Below are 16,120 nucleotides of genomic sequence, written 5' to 3' on the forward strand. Positions count from 1 at the left end.
ACCTACCATCACCTCCTCAAGATCCCCTGTGCCCCTCTTAAAAATGATCTACAACTAAGTAAAAAAATCTACATTGGGCCTAAACTCTGGAAAATGCAGACACAATCTTATGTTTCCTTTGTGGTACTCATCTGATTATGCTAAAATAATAACAATTATAAAAAGGAAGGCAAAATGTTTTGAAATAAAGATGTATAAACTAAATAAACTATCGTGTGTTTAATTGGAAAACACAGAGAATGGAAGACTTGTGGTCTCAATGTTGTACAACAAATACAGTTCCAAGAAACCCACAAGACTAATCTCTGAAACTGAGTCAGAATCAGTACATCCAGACTCTATCCATCAGTCATAGTACGAAGCGGAGCGATGACTGTACCTGTACATGAATGACTGCAGTCTCCTCTCGAGGTGGGACCCCGCTGTCCTTTGCCGTTACTTTCAGAGAATAGAACGTCTCGGAGTTCTCGGTGAACAGCTCCGTTGTTCGGATGTCTCCACTTTCACTGTCAATCTCAAAATGTCCAAAACCCTCATCCTGTAAATCTGCTGAGAGGAAACACAACATGGTGATACCCAGGAACTCATCAATAACATTGTAACAGTGAAAGAGCAGAAAGGATGTAACTCACCTTTGACCAAAGAGAAGGTGACTGTTCCATTTTCTCCTGCATCTAAATCTTTGGCAAACATGTTTGTCACCAAGGAGCCGGCTGATAGACCAGCCCATATCTGCAAGAAGTGAATTAGATTGGATATATAACAACATGTTAACCACATTGGACACTTTAAAAGATGCATATCTGATGTCTTTCCTGCTTTAATGCAAGTCTGCAGATTTTTCCTTTTAATAGTTTTACATCAATATGATCTCACGTGTTTAAAATGTTATTGTTGATGTTCCAGACAAAGGTGCAAAACAATTTTTGACGTAAGAAAAAGTGACCAAAATGTGCCAATAAGGGGAGAAAATGTGATCTAATTTCTGCTTAGGACAGTGTTGAGATGCAGGTCAATGCCAAATTGCACATATATGTAGAAAACAATACCAGCTCCTATTGCTTTGTTTTGTCCCAAAGGCTAACAGGAAGTAGAGTTCCTTAAGTGGTGGATTATGCATTGCTCTTTCATGAAATATGACTGAAGTTTTAAGGGTGCTGAAGGACTAAATGGTAGCCTGTGGTAATAATGAAGAACGCCAAAATTTTGAGACTGGAAGTTGGAAACATTTATAAGAACAGCCGCTGAGTGGACTATTGTAGTGAGATTGTTTTCTCAGCTTTATAAAGTTTGGAAATGTACTTTCAATCTTTATTTGTAATCCGAAACGGATGAAAAGTTCAAAGTGTTGTAAATCTGAGCATCTACAATTCCTGCTGAGGATGTTCGTGTGAGAAAAAGAAAATAAATAAATCAAGAGTGATAAAAGATGTTAAGTAATCTGTAGAAACTACATAATCTCAAGGTCATGTTTAGCAGAATAAAACTATAAGAAAAAACAAAGTACACACTGAAATATTTTTTTAAAGCGCTATAATCTGTAAATCTTTCTCGCCTCCATCAAAAATCTCTCCGTCTAACAGGACCACACAAAGTCTTGTAGTATAATATCCAGGTAAGATTCTAACACGTTTACCTGAACGTTGAGCTCCTTGCTGGCAGGCAGGTGTGTGAACTGGGGAGAGTTGTCATTGATGTCGGTGACCAGGATGTGGACGGTGGCGGTGGCGTTGAGACGAGGGTGGCCCTGGTCCGTCACCATCACCTTCAGACTGTGCTGACTGTGCTGCTCCCGATCCAAAGCCACCCAGTTGATGATTTCACCTGGAAGGGTACAGAGAAGGGACAAAAAGGTGAGGATGCACAGTAAAGCTTAATGCGACCTAAAGGTAACTTTATCAATGTGACTCTTTGGTAACACTTTACACATTATAAACATACTTATATTAAGTTATAGTCTGATTATAGTACTGTATAATCAAAGTAATAAGCACTAATACATATCCATTATGCTTCATAACAATAATCATAATACATTATGAAGCCTTTTAAAATAATTTACAAAGTTCAAGTATCAATACTGACAGAGGATAATAGTGTATTATAATTCCCATTGTTGCATTACATTATCATCTTTTATAATTTATTATAATGTGATTATGAGCTTCTCTAAGTGGCTACGTAATAAATAATTTTAATGATATGTTTTTAACTTTACTTAAAGCAAACAACGACTACTTAGAGTAATTTGTAATCACATTATAATCCCTTATAACAGTGATTATAATGCATTATTAAATGATATAATGTATTACAACTATGGGAATTTGAAAACAAAAAGATCTTTGCAAAAAATTGCTAGTAAATGACCAGCTATTATGAATGAATATGATACTTGAGCTTGTAAGTCACTTTAAAATGCTTTAGAATCTGTAATTATGTTAGTCAAATCATTTTAAATATTAATGATTGAACTATTATAGAGTGCTATAACAGTTTACATCACATTGTAGACATGGGTGTCATTATAAGTGTTACAGATTATTTTTTACCTGTTTTAGCGTTAATGCGAAAGAACTTCCCATCTGTGAGCAGGATGTAGGACAGCTGGGCGTTTTTCCCAGAATCCTTATCCACGGCCTTGACTGTTCCCACCAGGCCCTGAGGTGACGACCCCTCTGACACGGTGAAGTAGTAGACCTCGCTGCTGAACACCGGTGGGTTGTCATTGATGTCCAGCACCAGCACTAACACCGTGGCTGTGGCCGTCACGTTGGCCAGCGAGGCCTCCCCGGCTGTGGCCAACACTCGAAAACGGAACGTGGACTCGGTCTCAAAGTCCAGATTGTGGGAGAGAAACAACCACCCGGTGTTTGGGTGGACCCGAAACGGAGCAGGAGGAAATCCGGCTTCTGTCTCCAGGGAGTAGGTGAGACCTGAGTTGGACATGTGAGCTCCCCGGCTACGGTGCGCCCTCACCTGGATGACCCTGGAATCCTTCCTGAAGCCCTCACCTATCTCCACCTGGTAGACTAATGTCTCGAAGGCCAGGCTGTCCTCGGTGGCGGTGCGGTCCACGTTGACAGTGAGGGTCAGCGTGGAGCTCAGAGAAAGTTCCCCTTCATCTTTTGCCACGATTTCCAGGCTGAACCTCTGCTGATGACCCGCCTGTAAACTCTGTTTCAATGTGACCGTTCCAAGGTGGTGGTCCACAACAAAGGTCCCATTCCTGGTGCTCTTCAGGTGATACTGCACCCTCCCATTGGCACCGCTGTCGTAGTCGTGTGCATGAGCGATGAACAGCACCGTGCCTGGGAGAGTGTTTTGAGAGACTGTGATGGTGTCGCTGGGTTTGGGGAAAATGGGAGCGTTGTCGTTGACGTCGGCGACGGTGATGTTGACCTGCGTGGTGCTGTAGACTGGAGAGGTGTCGGTGAAGGACTGGAGGACCAGCAGGGCGTACGGCTGGGACTCGTGGTCCAAAGGGTTGACGTTGCTGATCAGGCCGGACTTCGGGTGAACGGAGAACAAACCCTGAGGGTCTCCAGAGGAGATCCGGTAGGAGACTGATTCTGAGTCTGTGAAGGCAAAGAGTTTTTATTAATAGATCTTTGAGATATTTCTACCTCCTCCCCATAACAATGGAGGCGAATCGACATTTTTACTCCATTTTTTCTTGTTCACAGCGACACAAACAGAATCTTCTACATATTAATATTAATTTTGCTTTCAGTATCCAAAAAATACACTTCAGTGTTTTGTGCTTACACAAAAATAGATAATGTATAAGACGGCCGGCTGCAAACTAAACTTAACAAGAGATAACAATGCTGGGATAAACGGGACAATTATGTCTATTAACAGCACAACACATAAATTTGGCCGAACGATTTTGAAAAATATCTAATTGTAGTTCTTTGCAAAGTCATTGCAATTGCGATATTATTTGCATTAGAGGGAATGACAACTTTTTAATCATTATTCTCATTTTAACATTAAAATATTATAATATCTAATAATATAAAGAACAAAATGAGACAAAAGAAAACAAATTAAATGAAAAAATAGGAAAAAAAGAAATTAAGAAAGAAAATAAATAAATTAACTCAATTAAAGCTCAACTTTAAATGATTATATATTCATTTGTAGTCCAATATAGTAAAATATGCCCATAGGAACACCAACATGAACATAAAGCACACACACAGTAAGCATCATTAAGTAATTACAGTACGGCTCAGGAGATCTCATTAATCCCCTCCAAGTATTTGTTGCTCTTCAACACTAACGAATAAAAACACTGAAACACGCAGAGAGCTTAACGGCGCCCGACCCTGTCAAACGGGCCCAATTCTCTTGTTTCAGTTAATCTGTTAATTGATTAGACAACCTTAAATGACTGTCTCGTGTAGTGGAGTGCTTTAGCTGCTGGAGGGACTAAGTGGAGTTAGTGACACGTAACCAGTGGACGATAACGGGATAATCTGGAGTATCTAGTTTATGTTAGATCAAATATAATGCAGAATGCAAACTCCTTTATCTCCCCTATAGTAGCCTATTTGTATTTATAATATGTAAAAGTCACTTTTACCTTCAAATACATCAAATAAACTCTTGCTAAAAGAATGCTATTATGATAAATATATTTATAATAACAATAAGTCCTACACCAGTCCAGGTGTATATTAACTTTTTGACCATCTTTGACCTCTAAGAATAATAAAACAATATAGTGTACAATTGTCTTTGACCCGTTATCATCTGTGCATGCGGCTAAGGAGGATTAAAGATTAAACCTCCTCTTTACTGCAGTCCTCTTCATGTCTGGAAGGAGATTTAAACAATGATCACTCAATTGTGTTTGTCACAATCATCTGTCAGGACAAATCCAGCTTTAATACTGCATTCCTGCAACGTCCTGTACTTGAGAAATATGCCTTTTAAAATCAGTTAGTTAACCTTAATTCATTATTTTTGTTTAACCTGGACTGGGTATATTAGAAAAAAATGGTGTTGATTGACAGAATATAAAATAAATTTGGGCAAAACCACCTGGCTGTTTCCATGGCAACAATTTTACTACCTGTTTACTACCATAAAAGGCCACAAATCCTACACAGCTACACAGAAAGTAACTAAGAAGCATTATTTTAATATAAATTGATAACTCCTTGTTGATACTTGATTGGTTTAATTAAGTGAATATTGGTGCAGATACAACACAGTTTAGTAATTGTCACAACCTGCAGACGATGCCAAATTTTTATAATTTCACAGATTTTTTTAAATACCAACCTCCAGCTGATCTCAGACCAGATAACCAGGATGTGGCCACATTTGCACTCACCTGCTGGGTTAATTGCCTCCACTGTCCCCACAGGAGTCCCCGGCGGTGCGTCCTCGGGCACCGTAAAGGTGTAGCGGGACCTCTTGAACACAGCTGGAGCCTGGGCGCTGCGTAAAACATTGATGGTGACCTCTGCGGGCCTGACTGAGGTCAAGCCACCCCCATCCTGTGCTGTTATCGAGAGCTTCACACTGGCTGCACCGAGGTGGGTCAGAGTGGAGGTCAGCAGGAGCATTCCTACAGGGACAGAAAAAGGTTACATTTATGAAGCTCAGACAAGTGATACAATCATTCCATACATTATTGTAATATATTTAAACAACACTACTTCATTTGATTTTTATTTAAAAAATGTAATTTCCCTTTATTTAACCAGATCTAAGATTCATTAAAATTAGTGCTAAGATTAGTTGATCTGCAAAAAACTATTTAAAATCATATGATCGTGTCAATTATTTTTATTTTTTGTTTTTTTCTTGTTCAGCTTCTAAATTGTAAGAATTTGAAAACTAAAACTTCCTTTTAACAAGTAGGTAGCACATGAACAGTGTTACAGAAATACAATTTAGACAACAGGGTAAAGAAAAACTCTGCACAAAAAGTTAAGATACATCTACATGTATTTGAATTTTAAAAACAACATCTTCATAAATTTAAAACGATGACCAAGAGAGCTATTTTACAAATTCTTTAAAATGGACTTAATTCACAGATTTGCAACGTGCTGCACTGGAAATAACATTAATTAACACTTTGTTTACCGGGTTAACAGACAGACAACTGCATGATGAAAGATGGGTACGGAAAGGAACTAACTTTTAACACCTGAATTGAAGAGAACAAAGACTTCTGCTCAGTGACAGTATTCAATTTGTAAAATCATTCACCTGCAGGTAGAACTACTTAAAAATACCCTCTTTGGAAACAGTTGTCTTATTCTACTTGTTCAAAATACTCTATTCAGTATTACATTGAGTGTAAATCTTCCGTTACTCTCGGCCACATGGGGATATAAAGCTTTGGGCCTCTGCGTCACCCCTGCTGAGCAGTGACACTGCCGATCACGGGGACTTAAACAAAGTAAGTAGCTGTTTATCCCTGAATGCTGCGACTGCCAGTCACACAAGTTACTTAAAGACTAGTGAGTGGATCTCTGTGACATGTCAAGTTCAAATACAAACTAATTTAAAGTGAAGCTATCCACCTAAAAAAAACCAGAGTGTCAGAGTGCATTGGTAGCCGAGTGGTTACAGCTCACAACTTATCACCGTATCGTCCTGAGTTCAATTAAGGCCTTTAGACCTTTTTTGCAAGTCATACTTTTCTATCTCTCTCTCTCTCTCTGTCCTTTGTTTTTTGTGGGGTATTCACCATTATTTGAGAGTGTTGCGTAATTGTTGTGCTAATATGTTACGACATGCTTATTGACTGGTGAAATACCATAAGTACGGTAGCTGAGAGGGGAAAAACACAACATTTCACAAAACTTAACAACATTTTTTAAAACACAGAATAAAAAAAAACAGAAAAAAAAAAAAAAAAAATCACAAAAATGTTTTTGGCCCAGTAATTAAATAACAAACAAGATTTTTTTGTTTATACATTGTTTTTTTTTGTTAATGTGTATCGTCCAGTGTTGTTCTGTTTAACCCCCAAAGCTACCAGACTTGGGATTGGGACAGACAGACAGATAATATGGATCAATTGAGCTCCAAGAATAAAAATAACTTTCTTGATAACATGTTGCTCTGTTTAAAAGTTCTGCATGGCTTTTGCTCTTGTTACTTTTTAACGGCAACTCAACATTCCTACAAACTACTAAAGACACTAAAAATATGTGTTTTTCTTACGGCTGCCTACCTGTTTGTTTATCCAGCGTGAACAAACTGGACATGTCCCCAGGAAGGACGTGGTAGGTAACCTGTCCAAAGCCGCCGGAATCTCGGTCGGTAGCGATAACGTTGAGGATTTCCGTGCCGGGCTGTGCGTGGCTGCTGATGCTCATGGTGTACTCGTCAGGGTTAAACACCGGAGCGTTATCATTCAGGTCTTCAACATCTATGTGCACGTAGGTTTGAGCGCTCAGGCCTCCCTGACATTTAAAAAGTGGGGAAAGAGGAGAGTTTTGTTTGAGAAATGAAATGAAAAGCTGCAGTTTGTGAGTAAAGTGCAAACTTGTTATGTTGTCACCATCACAGTGCAGGGAGTAAATTATGATGTCAAAGCTAATTGCCACTCACTGGATCTTCAGCTTTGATCAGAATGTCGTGGACCGTCTGCCCCGAGTCTCGATCAATATCCTGAGAGACACACAGCTCTCCAGTCTGTGGGTGGATTTTGAAGAGAGGGTGTTTGTCCTGCATGTCAAAGCCGTCAGACAGAGAGTAGAGGAGTGTGCCAAACTCAGGGCTGTCTGTGTCCGTGGCAACAACCTAAGAAACAGAAAATACAGAAAAACACCGGTTTTAACATCTGAGGCCCATTAACCGAGAAATATAAGTATCAAGAAGAGGGAATCTGTCTCATAGATTTCGCTCAAACATCCTCTTACTGTAAATGCATTCAATGATTTACGCAATAAAAATAGTGGAAAGAGAGTATGATGTTACTTATTTACGATGATGTATTATGTGTTTTCATATATTTAAAGCCAAACCAGTGACAATGTCTGCTAACTAGCTATGGCTAGTAGTCCTACATATATTGCATCGGTTGCACTTTATTTAAATGTAACAATGTCTACATGTATTACATGTTATTTCTGCTACACACTAACACTCGCTGTCACCAACCCATTCTTCCATTTGGTATAATATCAATATCTTCCCCAGTGTTTCATGTACATTGTAAAAATAAAACAGACGTGTTGTTAAGCCATTGTAGTTACACATCTGTTAAAAACAGAAGTGCTACCGACGTCAGAGTCATCTTTTTATGTTAAGGTTTAACCTCTGTTGTAATCATGAATCATAATACTTGTCTTGTTCTGCCAGAGAAGGTCAACATAATAAAAGCATAAAAAATCCTTATAATCAAAGGGTAAAGAGTATCGGTGTCGTGGAAGACAAGAGGCGGCCAAACTGCAGAGTAAAGCCACGCCTTGGATCCAACGGAGATCCTTTCATGTCTCACCGTGCCCCTGACAAGAGAGACAATTTACGGATAGAGCGCTCACGATGCAGCCATAAAGATGATACCATCTCAGAGATTATGAACTCTGATCAGAGGGACTTTTACAGACACGGGTCAAGGTCTGACTAACACATCCACTTGTGAACCAACTTTAGATCTCTTTAGGACTGCAAGAAATCTATTCTAAGTTCCTGGTTACAGTTCCTCAAGTTTGAAGATGTTGTGCTTTTCCTTGTTTTATATTATTTTAAATGTATTATCTTTGTATTTTTTGCATTTTAGACTGTTAAATTAACCTTGAGCTCTGGGAAATTGTGAGAGGCATCGGTCACTATCTCTTGACATTTCACAGACTTAATGGTTAATCTGAAACTAAATCAACATCCGATGATGATTATAAAAGCTGCCAAAGCTGCTTTCATTCTCACCTCTCAATTCTATCTCACTTCTCTGCCGTGAGCAATGGACTTTCTCTCATATTAGTATTTAATGCTTAGTCTGAGTTCTTCACTTTTAAATTTGACCTAAAAGTAAAAGGCTTATGTGGGAATTCAAAACAACACACACACACACACACACACACACACACACACACACACACACACACACAACACACACACACACACACACTTAAACTCAGGCTTATAAGTGTCTTTCTTCAGTCTACAGCTGATAAAGATTCTCACTGAACAATTTCTGAAACCACTAACTCATGCTGCCTATTTATTGACCAGGTATGCTAAACCATTAGCACATGTTCTACTTTAAGTTGGAAATTCTAAAAACATACTTTTTGCAAATAACTACACGTTTATCTACATTAGACACATAATTTAAAAACTAAACGCTGTTGAGATACCAAACTCAATTAACAATCACCTGCACCCAGAATGCACCTGTGAAAACACATGTTAGATCACTTAGAAATCAGAGCTTGTAACTTAGTTCATGGCATCTTCAGTTAAAGTAGTTGTGTCTGATCCTGTTATGAGTATATGAGTATTGAGAATAACCCCATTGCATTTGTGTTCATAGTCTACATTTACAGCATGCTACGAATGAAAATGTAGCATGCTGTAAATAAATAAAAGTCTCTTGGCACACATTTTGATATTGTGTTTCAAATTTTTTTTTTTTGTCAATATTTAATCTGTTTGTTATGTTAACAGAGAAGGCACTAGTAAATGTATCTTTTGTAATGGGCTTCTGCTTGTACCAGGCTGTAGGAGTGGTAACAGGCATCACAATTGTCATTAAAGTCACAGTGCTGAACTGGAAAGGGTGTGTTTGTTGTGTTGTGTTTGTTTAGGATGAACACTGGTGTCTTTGTGCCGTCAGATTGAAGGCCTCTTTTGTCTGTAATGTAAAAAAGACACAGCGAGAATAAGATGTGGAATCTGGAGACACACTGTTGAAATGGAAAGTGGAAAAGTGTGAGTAAGTGTGTTGTTGTGCAGCGGTTCTCGAGAATTTTAAAATAAAGCAATGTCTACTTGTGTCCTTGTCAAAAAATGTTAGATTACTTTTCTGTTGATCAACTAATTGTTTCAGTTAGACTCTGGGTTTTGAGATATTTCTGCCTCCACCCAAATACCACTGAAGTGAATGGCATGTTATGGTGCTCACAGCATAGAAAAATTATATTTTTCTTGCTCTGAATAGCATCGTCTCTTCCCAGGAACATTGTCATAGTTACTCTTAATAATCCAAAACGAAATAGTCGCTAGAAAAATAGCTTACAGTATGATCTATGGATTCTAAAGAGTGAACAGGACGGTGTTTCTGGAAAGACACATCGTGGCTGAACATTTAAAGTATAATTTTCAGTGCTTTGACCACCAAAAGTTACATTTCGATCACTTAAATGTTATTGGGTGAGGGGCCTCGTGGGTGCTTTTGTGGCACGTCATTGTCATTCCTCTCCCTACATCTTCATTTCCTGTCAGCTTTTGCCTCCATACAATTTAATAAAGGCATAAAAATGACCCCAAAAACCCGAAAAGTGTACCTGTGTGAAGGCAAATTTTAGGGATGAATATCTCAAAAGCTGGACATCTATCTACTATTCACATGGGGTAAGTGAGAAAATGTTTTTTGTGCACTTTAAGCTAAATATTCTCCAACATACTTGTAAAAAGCAGCTCCCAACGTCACTGTGCTCTGGTATGGACACGTTGTACAGCTGCTGCTGGAACACAGGCTCGTTGTCGTTGACGTCCTCCACCAGCACCGTGACTGTAGCCGTGGACGACAGAGACGGTTCCCCTCCGTCAGCCGCCACCACCAGGAACCAAACCTCCGTCTGCGTCTCTCTGTCCAGAGCTGCAGCTGTGGTGACCAGGCCCGACTCCGGGTCGATGCTGATCAGGCTGTCCTGGTTAGACCTGGGGATGGAGTATCTGACGTCTGAGTTGACGCCCTCATCAGCATCTCGGGCCCTCATCTGGATGACGGAGCTCCCCATCGGGGCGTCCTCAGAAACACTGACGATGTACACGTCCTTCTCAAACGCTGGGTGGCAATCGTTGGTGTCAGTCACCTTCAGGAGGAGCATCATCTCACTGCTCAGTGGTGGGCTCCCAAAATCTGATGCTCGCACCTTCAGCTCATACAGATCCTGTTCCTCCCTGTCTAGCTCTGCATTGACACACAAAGCATACAGAAAATCATCCGTTTGCGTCAGAGTGAACTTCCCATCGTCCTCCTCGAGCGTGACGGTGATCCTCTCCTCCCTAAAATCGGGGTCTGACACTGAAATCCGGGCGACGTAGTCCCCGACCGCCGCGGCCTCTGACACCACCGCATCTCCCGTCTCGCTGAGGAACAGCACGCTGATGACGGGGCTGTTGTCGTTGACGTTAAGCACCTTCACGCCCACAAAAGTGCTGCTGTACTCAGGCTGGGCCCCGTTATCTGTGGCGCTGATGATCAGCTCGTGGAAAGCCTGAGTCTCGTAATCGAGCGGCTTGTTGAGATACACCACCCCGGTGGTTTGGTTGATGGAGAAGACCTCGTTAGGGTCACTCTGCCGCCGGTTGATCTCGTAGGTGACCCTGCCGTTGTCGCCCAGGTCGAGGTCGGTGGCGTGGACCTGACACACAGCAGACATCACGGGAGCATCCTCGGGCAGCGAGGCGTGATATTCAGTCTGGTTGAACACGGGAGGATTGTCGTTCTCATCCAGGACGCGGACGTTCACCTGAAGAGTCCCCGTCCGGGCTGGGACGCCACCGTCGAAGGCCTCAATGGCGAGGGAGTAGAAGTCCTGCGTCTCTCTGTCTAGTCTGCTTGTGAGGATGAGATCCAGGCTCGGGTGGTCCTCGGATCCACCGCGGTACTCCAGGCGGAACAACTCCCCCATCTCGCTCTCTGTGATCCTGTATCCCTGGGTACCAAACTCACCCTCATCCTCATCTTTAGCACCCTCCAGCTGGAATCGGCTCCCGGAGGGGCTCAGTTCCGAGATCTCCAAGTCCACCTCCTCCGAGGGGAACACAGGAGAATGGTCGTTGACATCTTTCACCTCCAGTTTCACTCTTATCATCTCCCCTGTGAGAGTGGCTGCCACGAACTCGTACTTATCTCTGCTCTCTCGGTCCAGGATCACAGCTGTGGAGATGATCCCCGTGTCTGCGTCTATTTCCAAGTCCCTGAACACGTAAGAGTCTCTGCTCTCCGAGATGAAGAACCCGGTGCTTGGCCTGCTTAACCCCGCTCCCAGATCTCCCACGATGGTTTTAGCTGGCAGACCCTCCTTCACGGAGAGCGTCAGGTTGAACACCTGTCCGAGCGACCGCGCGTAAAGCAGCGACAGCGCGACCGTTCCAAGGAGCCACGTCGGGGCACTTTCACGACCCATTGCTCCTTTCCACTCTTGGTTTTGTGAGTCAAAGTTAGTCTACATCATTACTGGGTATCAAATTTCCTCAATTTACACTGCAGAAGCACCTCTCTCCAAACAGAAACAGGTAAACGCACCTGGCTGCTTTTTTTGGGGTTTTGTTTTTACGCACGGAGAAAACAGCCAGCAGTCATTCTCCATCACAATATTTCCGCAGTTTATTGCGTGTTTTTTTGGAGGCGAGATATAGGAGCGCAGATCCACAGGGCTGCTCCTGCACACATCGTGGCACCGAGTGGCCACAGAGCACCCACTGTGCGCACTGAACACACCTCCTGACAGGCGGCACGTCCCACGCTGATCGGCTCCATCTGTGGCCCTGATTGCTTAGGATTTAATTAGCCCGAGAGATTATGCCTCCAGGTGCCATAGTATACCCCACGTTTGACCTGGTGAAGATCACAAGGTGTGCAGGGAAGTATTATTATTATTATATTCCTTTATTGATCCCCATGGGGGGAAATTCGGGTGTTGCAGCAGCTCAACTACACAGAAACAGATAATAAATACACATATTATACAATAAAATAAAAATAGAATAAAATAAAAAATAAGAATACAAATAAAAAATAAAAAATGTACAGTATATCCACATGGGGGGGGGTCAGCTGGTCAGCATGTTGAGTAGTAGGGGAATCAAGATGAAACTCATGCAGTGAGTGGGGATGCTGAGAGAAAGTAGAGCCACTAATATCTGTGATGCAGCCCGCATGATTTTTGGTGAAGTTGTTGGAATAAATCAAATAAATAAACCGTTTAATCAGGTTTAGTTTTTGGTAAAAGTCCATTTAGTATTGTGGTGGCTCCCTCTTCTGGTAAAAGAATGACAACTGCAGGCAGTGTGCACTGTGGGAGTTGTTGCAACACAACCCCAAATAGACAAACAAGCACAATTTGTATTCAATAAAATTCACCTGGACAAGTATGGGCTCAAATCATGGAGGGATTACTGAAAGGCCTTCACCTACGAAATGTCAACTCAAAGAGACACGAACCAACCAAAAAGAGACTATGAACACAAATAAATATTAAACATCTACAAATAGATTAAAAAAAACAACAACCAGAAAGAGACACAAAATTACTACAAATGACACAACACCACAAAGAGATCTGAAGATACTGTATGGACATAAACAAACAGGCTTAACCAGAGTGGTGAAATGATACTTAGATTTTAGAAATCTGTGTTAGTCTTTGTAAACCTGTGGAAAAATGCTGTAGAACCCATTTTTATCCTTGAATATTAAGGCTGTCTAAATAAAATTGTACACTGAAGTTTTAAATGCACACAGATATTTAGGTTATGAGTTTTTGCATTTGTTTGATTAACTAACTTTTTTTTTCAACTTTGACTCTGCAGGTGTCAAAATAAAGTTATTATTGTTTTTACTTTTAAATTCACATACATCATTTTTATATCATATGAAATCATTATAAATGATTAATTAATTTTTTAACTATGATTTTAACTATTTTTTTTAACTATTTTCAATTTATCAACAGAATTACAAATACAATTCTTTCTTCTATTATATCAAGCTCAAAACAACATAGAGCATTCAGGTAAAGTGTCAATATGTTTCTCAATTATTCCAAAAAATTCTGAAGAAAATACTTTTTCATTCATTCATTCATTATTTGGCCATGTAGCTCTATCAGCACCTTGATCTTTATGCTCAGCCCTCACTGGTCCTGCAGGGCTCTGTAGCCATCATGCAGCCTCCCATCGGTGTTTGCCAGCACTGTAACCAAGCAACAAAGGTAACCTGAGCTGTACACTTGAGAAAAACAAGCAGCATAGCTACCGAGTCTCCCTTTGTCTCAGTCTGTCCAGCAACTCCACAAACTCCACCCCAGAAGCTTCACGCAGGAACTCTTCCTCTCAGACTTTAGTGAAAAAGAGGTGAAAAATGCCATCTCACATCATGCTCTCCTACCAGTGGGATGACCAAGCTCTGGTTAAAAACATATACACCCGCCTAAAAGAGGACGGTCTGCCGGTGTGGATGGATATCGAAGGAGGGGTGACGGGGAACATAAACGACTCGTGAGTACACGGGAGTCATAACCGCTGATGGAATCAAATTAAATGGATGAGTTAGATCAATTAGAACACTTTGAGCAAAAATCTGTGTGTGTTTTCAGGATGGCTGCAGGTGTGGAGGACGCTGTGGTGATCTGTCCCATCATGACTCCGGCTTACCAGGCATCACGCAGCTGCAAGAAAGAGCTGAACTACGCAGACAGCAGGGAGGTCATCGTGGTGCCGGTCATGCTGACCAACAACTGGGAGGCCAGCGAGTGGCTCGGTCTGATCACTGCAGGCCTGCTGTGGGTGGACTTCAGGTGAGGAAGCCTTTCAAAAAAAGGACGGTTGACACACTTCAATGGATGAAAATTGATGTTGCTACAAATATATTTCACATCTTACCTCTTTAGAAATGCAGAGAAGGATGAGGAGCAATTCGAGATGTGTCTCAGGTCTCTGGAGGAGGAGATCATGTTTAACGCCGGTCACCTCCTGGCAGTTAAAGAACCTCTCAGAGAAGAGGAGGTGGATCAGCAAGAAGCATCCAAACCTCGGCTGAAGAAGAAACCGGGCCGAGGGTTTCGCCATGCTCTGACAGAGCTCTACATCCATGAGTCAGGTAAACACTAAATATGATCTGAAACCACTAAATAAACCAGAATTAACGGTTGTATGCCTCCACCAACGAGTCAAGTTGCAGTTTAGATCCATGTCTGTCATCACGTAATCATTTATCCTGTTAGACATGTGTGGGAAATTGTCATAATCAGCATATAAATTCTTGAGTGTAGACAAAAATGTGTGAGGATGTGTTATAAGGACACATTGACCTTTGCCAACGAAATTCTACTCAGCTCATACTTTAGTCCAAGTGGACGTTGGTGCCAAATTTGAAGAAATTCCCTCAAAGCATTCCTGACATATCGAATTCACAACAATCAGACAGATGAACAAAAAACACAATGCCTCCAGCCACAGCTAAACAAAACTATACTAAACAGCTCAGTACGGACCAACTGCCAGCTCTTTAGTGTTTTGACACACTGAAAAGTTTTCAAGTTTGGTAGAAAGAAGCTTCAATAACGGTGAAATATGCAGGGTTAAAGGTGGACATTGTGAAAATGTTGCTGAACTTTTTAAAGATGAATCGATACTGATATCGGTGTGAATCTGACTCGAACACTTGGATTGGTTATAGGATATCATTATTTCAATAAACTACAATTCAGTACATTCATATCCATGTATTTATTTGTTACATTTAGTTTTGCAAAATTGGGAAAGCAATGTTTTAAATCAAGCCTGATGTTGATTTACACATAAACCAATGATCCTTGTCTCTTACACGCAGTGAAGCATGCAGATTATAAATTAAAAACCCAAAGCCCAGGTATCTACATCGTTATCAGGACTGAAAAAGTAAAATCAGTGCTACCAAGTGGCTGGATACCACAAAGTGAATTTCTTTTACTTGGGTTGAACCTTTATGATTCAGCATTAAGCCTTCTCTCGTGCCTTGTATATTTCACAGGTGAGCATGATGAGCAGATACACACAGTGGGGCTCAGTGAGACACCTGGAGATTATTGTTTCTGGGTGGAGATTAAGGCTAACGGCTGTAAGTACTACAGGAGCGTTGTCACCAACAGATACCTGGGTAAGTACTCACACTTTTTGTCTTACTGAACAATAGAACAAAACAGCAAAG

General features: G+C 41.1%; 1 protein-coding gene across 1 annotated transcript in view; it reads right to left on the reverse strand.

Moving 5' to 3' along the window:
* dchs2 (dachsous cadherin-related 2) overlaps positions 1-12,691 on the reverse strand; it is a 29,981-nt gene extending 17,290 nt beyond the window's left edge. The window contains exons 1-9 of the mRNA XM_054603760.1: positions 12,635-12,691; positions 10,608-12,377; positions 7,588-7,779; positions 7,208-7,439; positions 5,348-5,584; positions 2,553-3,578; positions 1,637-1,824; positions 633-732; positions 380-546 (exon numbers count right to left, since the gene is read on the reverse strand). Coding sequence (XP_054459735.1) covers positions 380-546; positions 633-732; positions 1,637-1,824; positions 2,553-3,578; positions 5,348-5,584; positions 7,208-7,439; positions 7,588-7,779; positions 10,608-12,377; positions 12,635-12,691 — 3,969 coding nt within the window. The remainder of the gene's footprint in view (positions 1-379; positions 547-632; positions 733-1,636; positions 1,825-2,552; positions 3,579-5,347; positions 5,585-7,207; positions 7,440-7,587; positions 7,780-10,607; positions 12,378-12,634) is intronic.
* Between the last annotated feature and the right edge of the window lie 3,429 nt (positions 12,692-16,120).

This window comes from Anoplopoma fimbria, chromosome 9 (assembly GCF_027596085.1).
Source record: "Anoplopoma fimbria isolate UVic2021 breed Golden Eagle Sablefish chromosome 9, Afim_UVic_2022, whole genome shotgun sequence".
NCBI lineage: Eukaryota > Metazoa > Chordata > Actinopteri > Perciformes > Anoplopomatidae > Anoplopoma > Anoplopoma fimbria.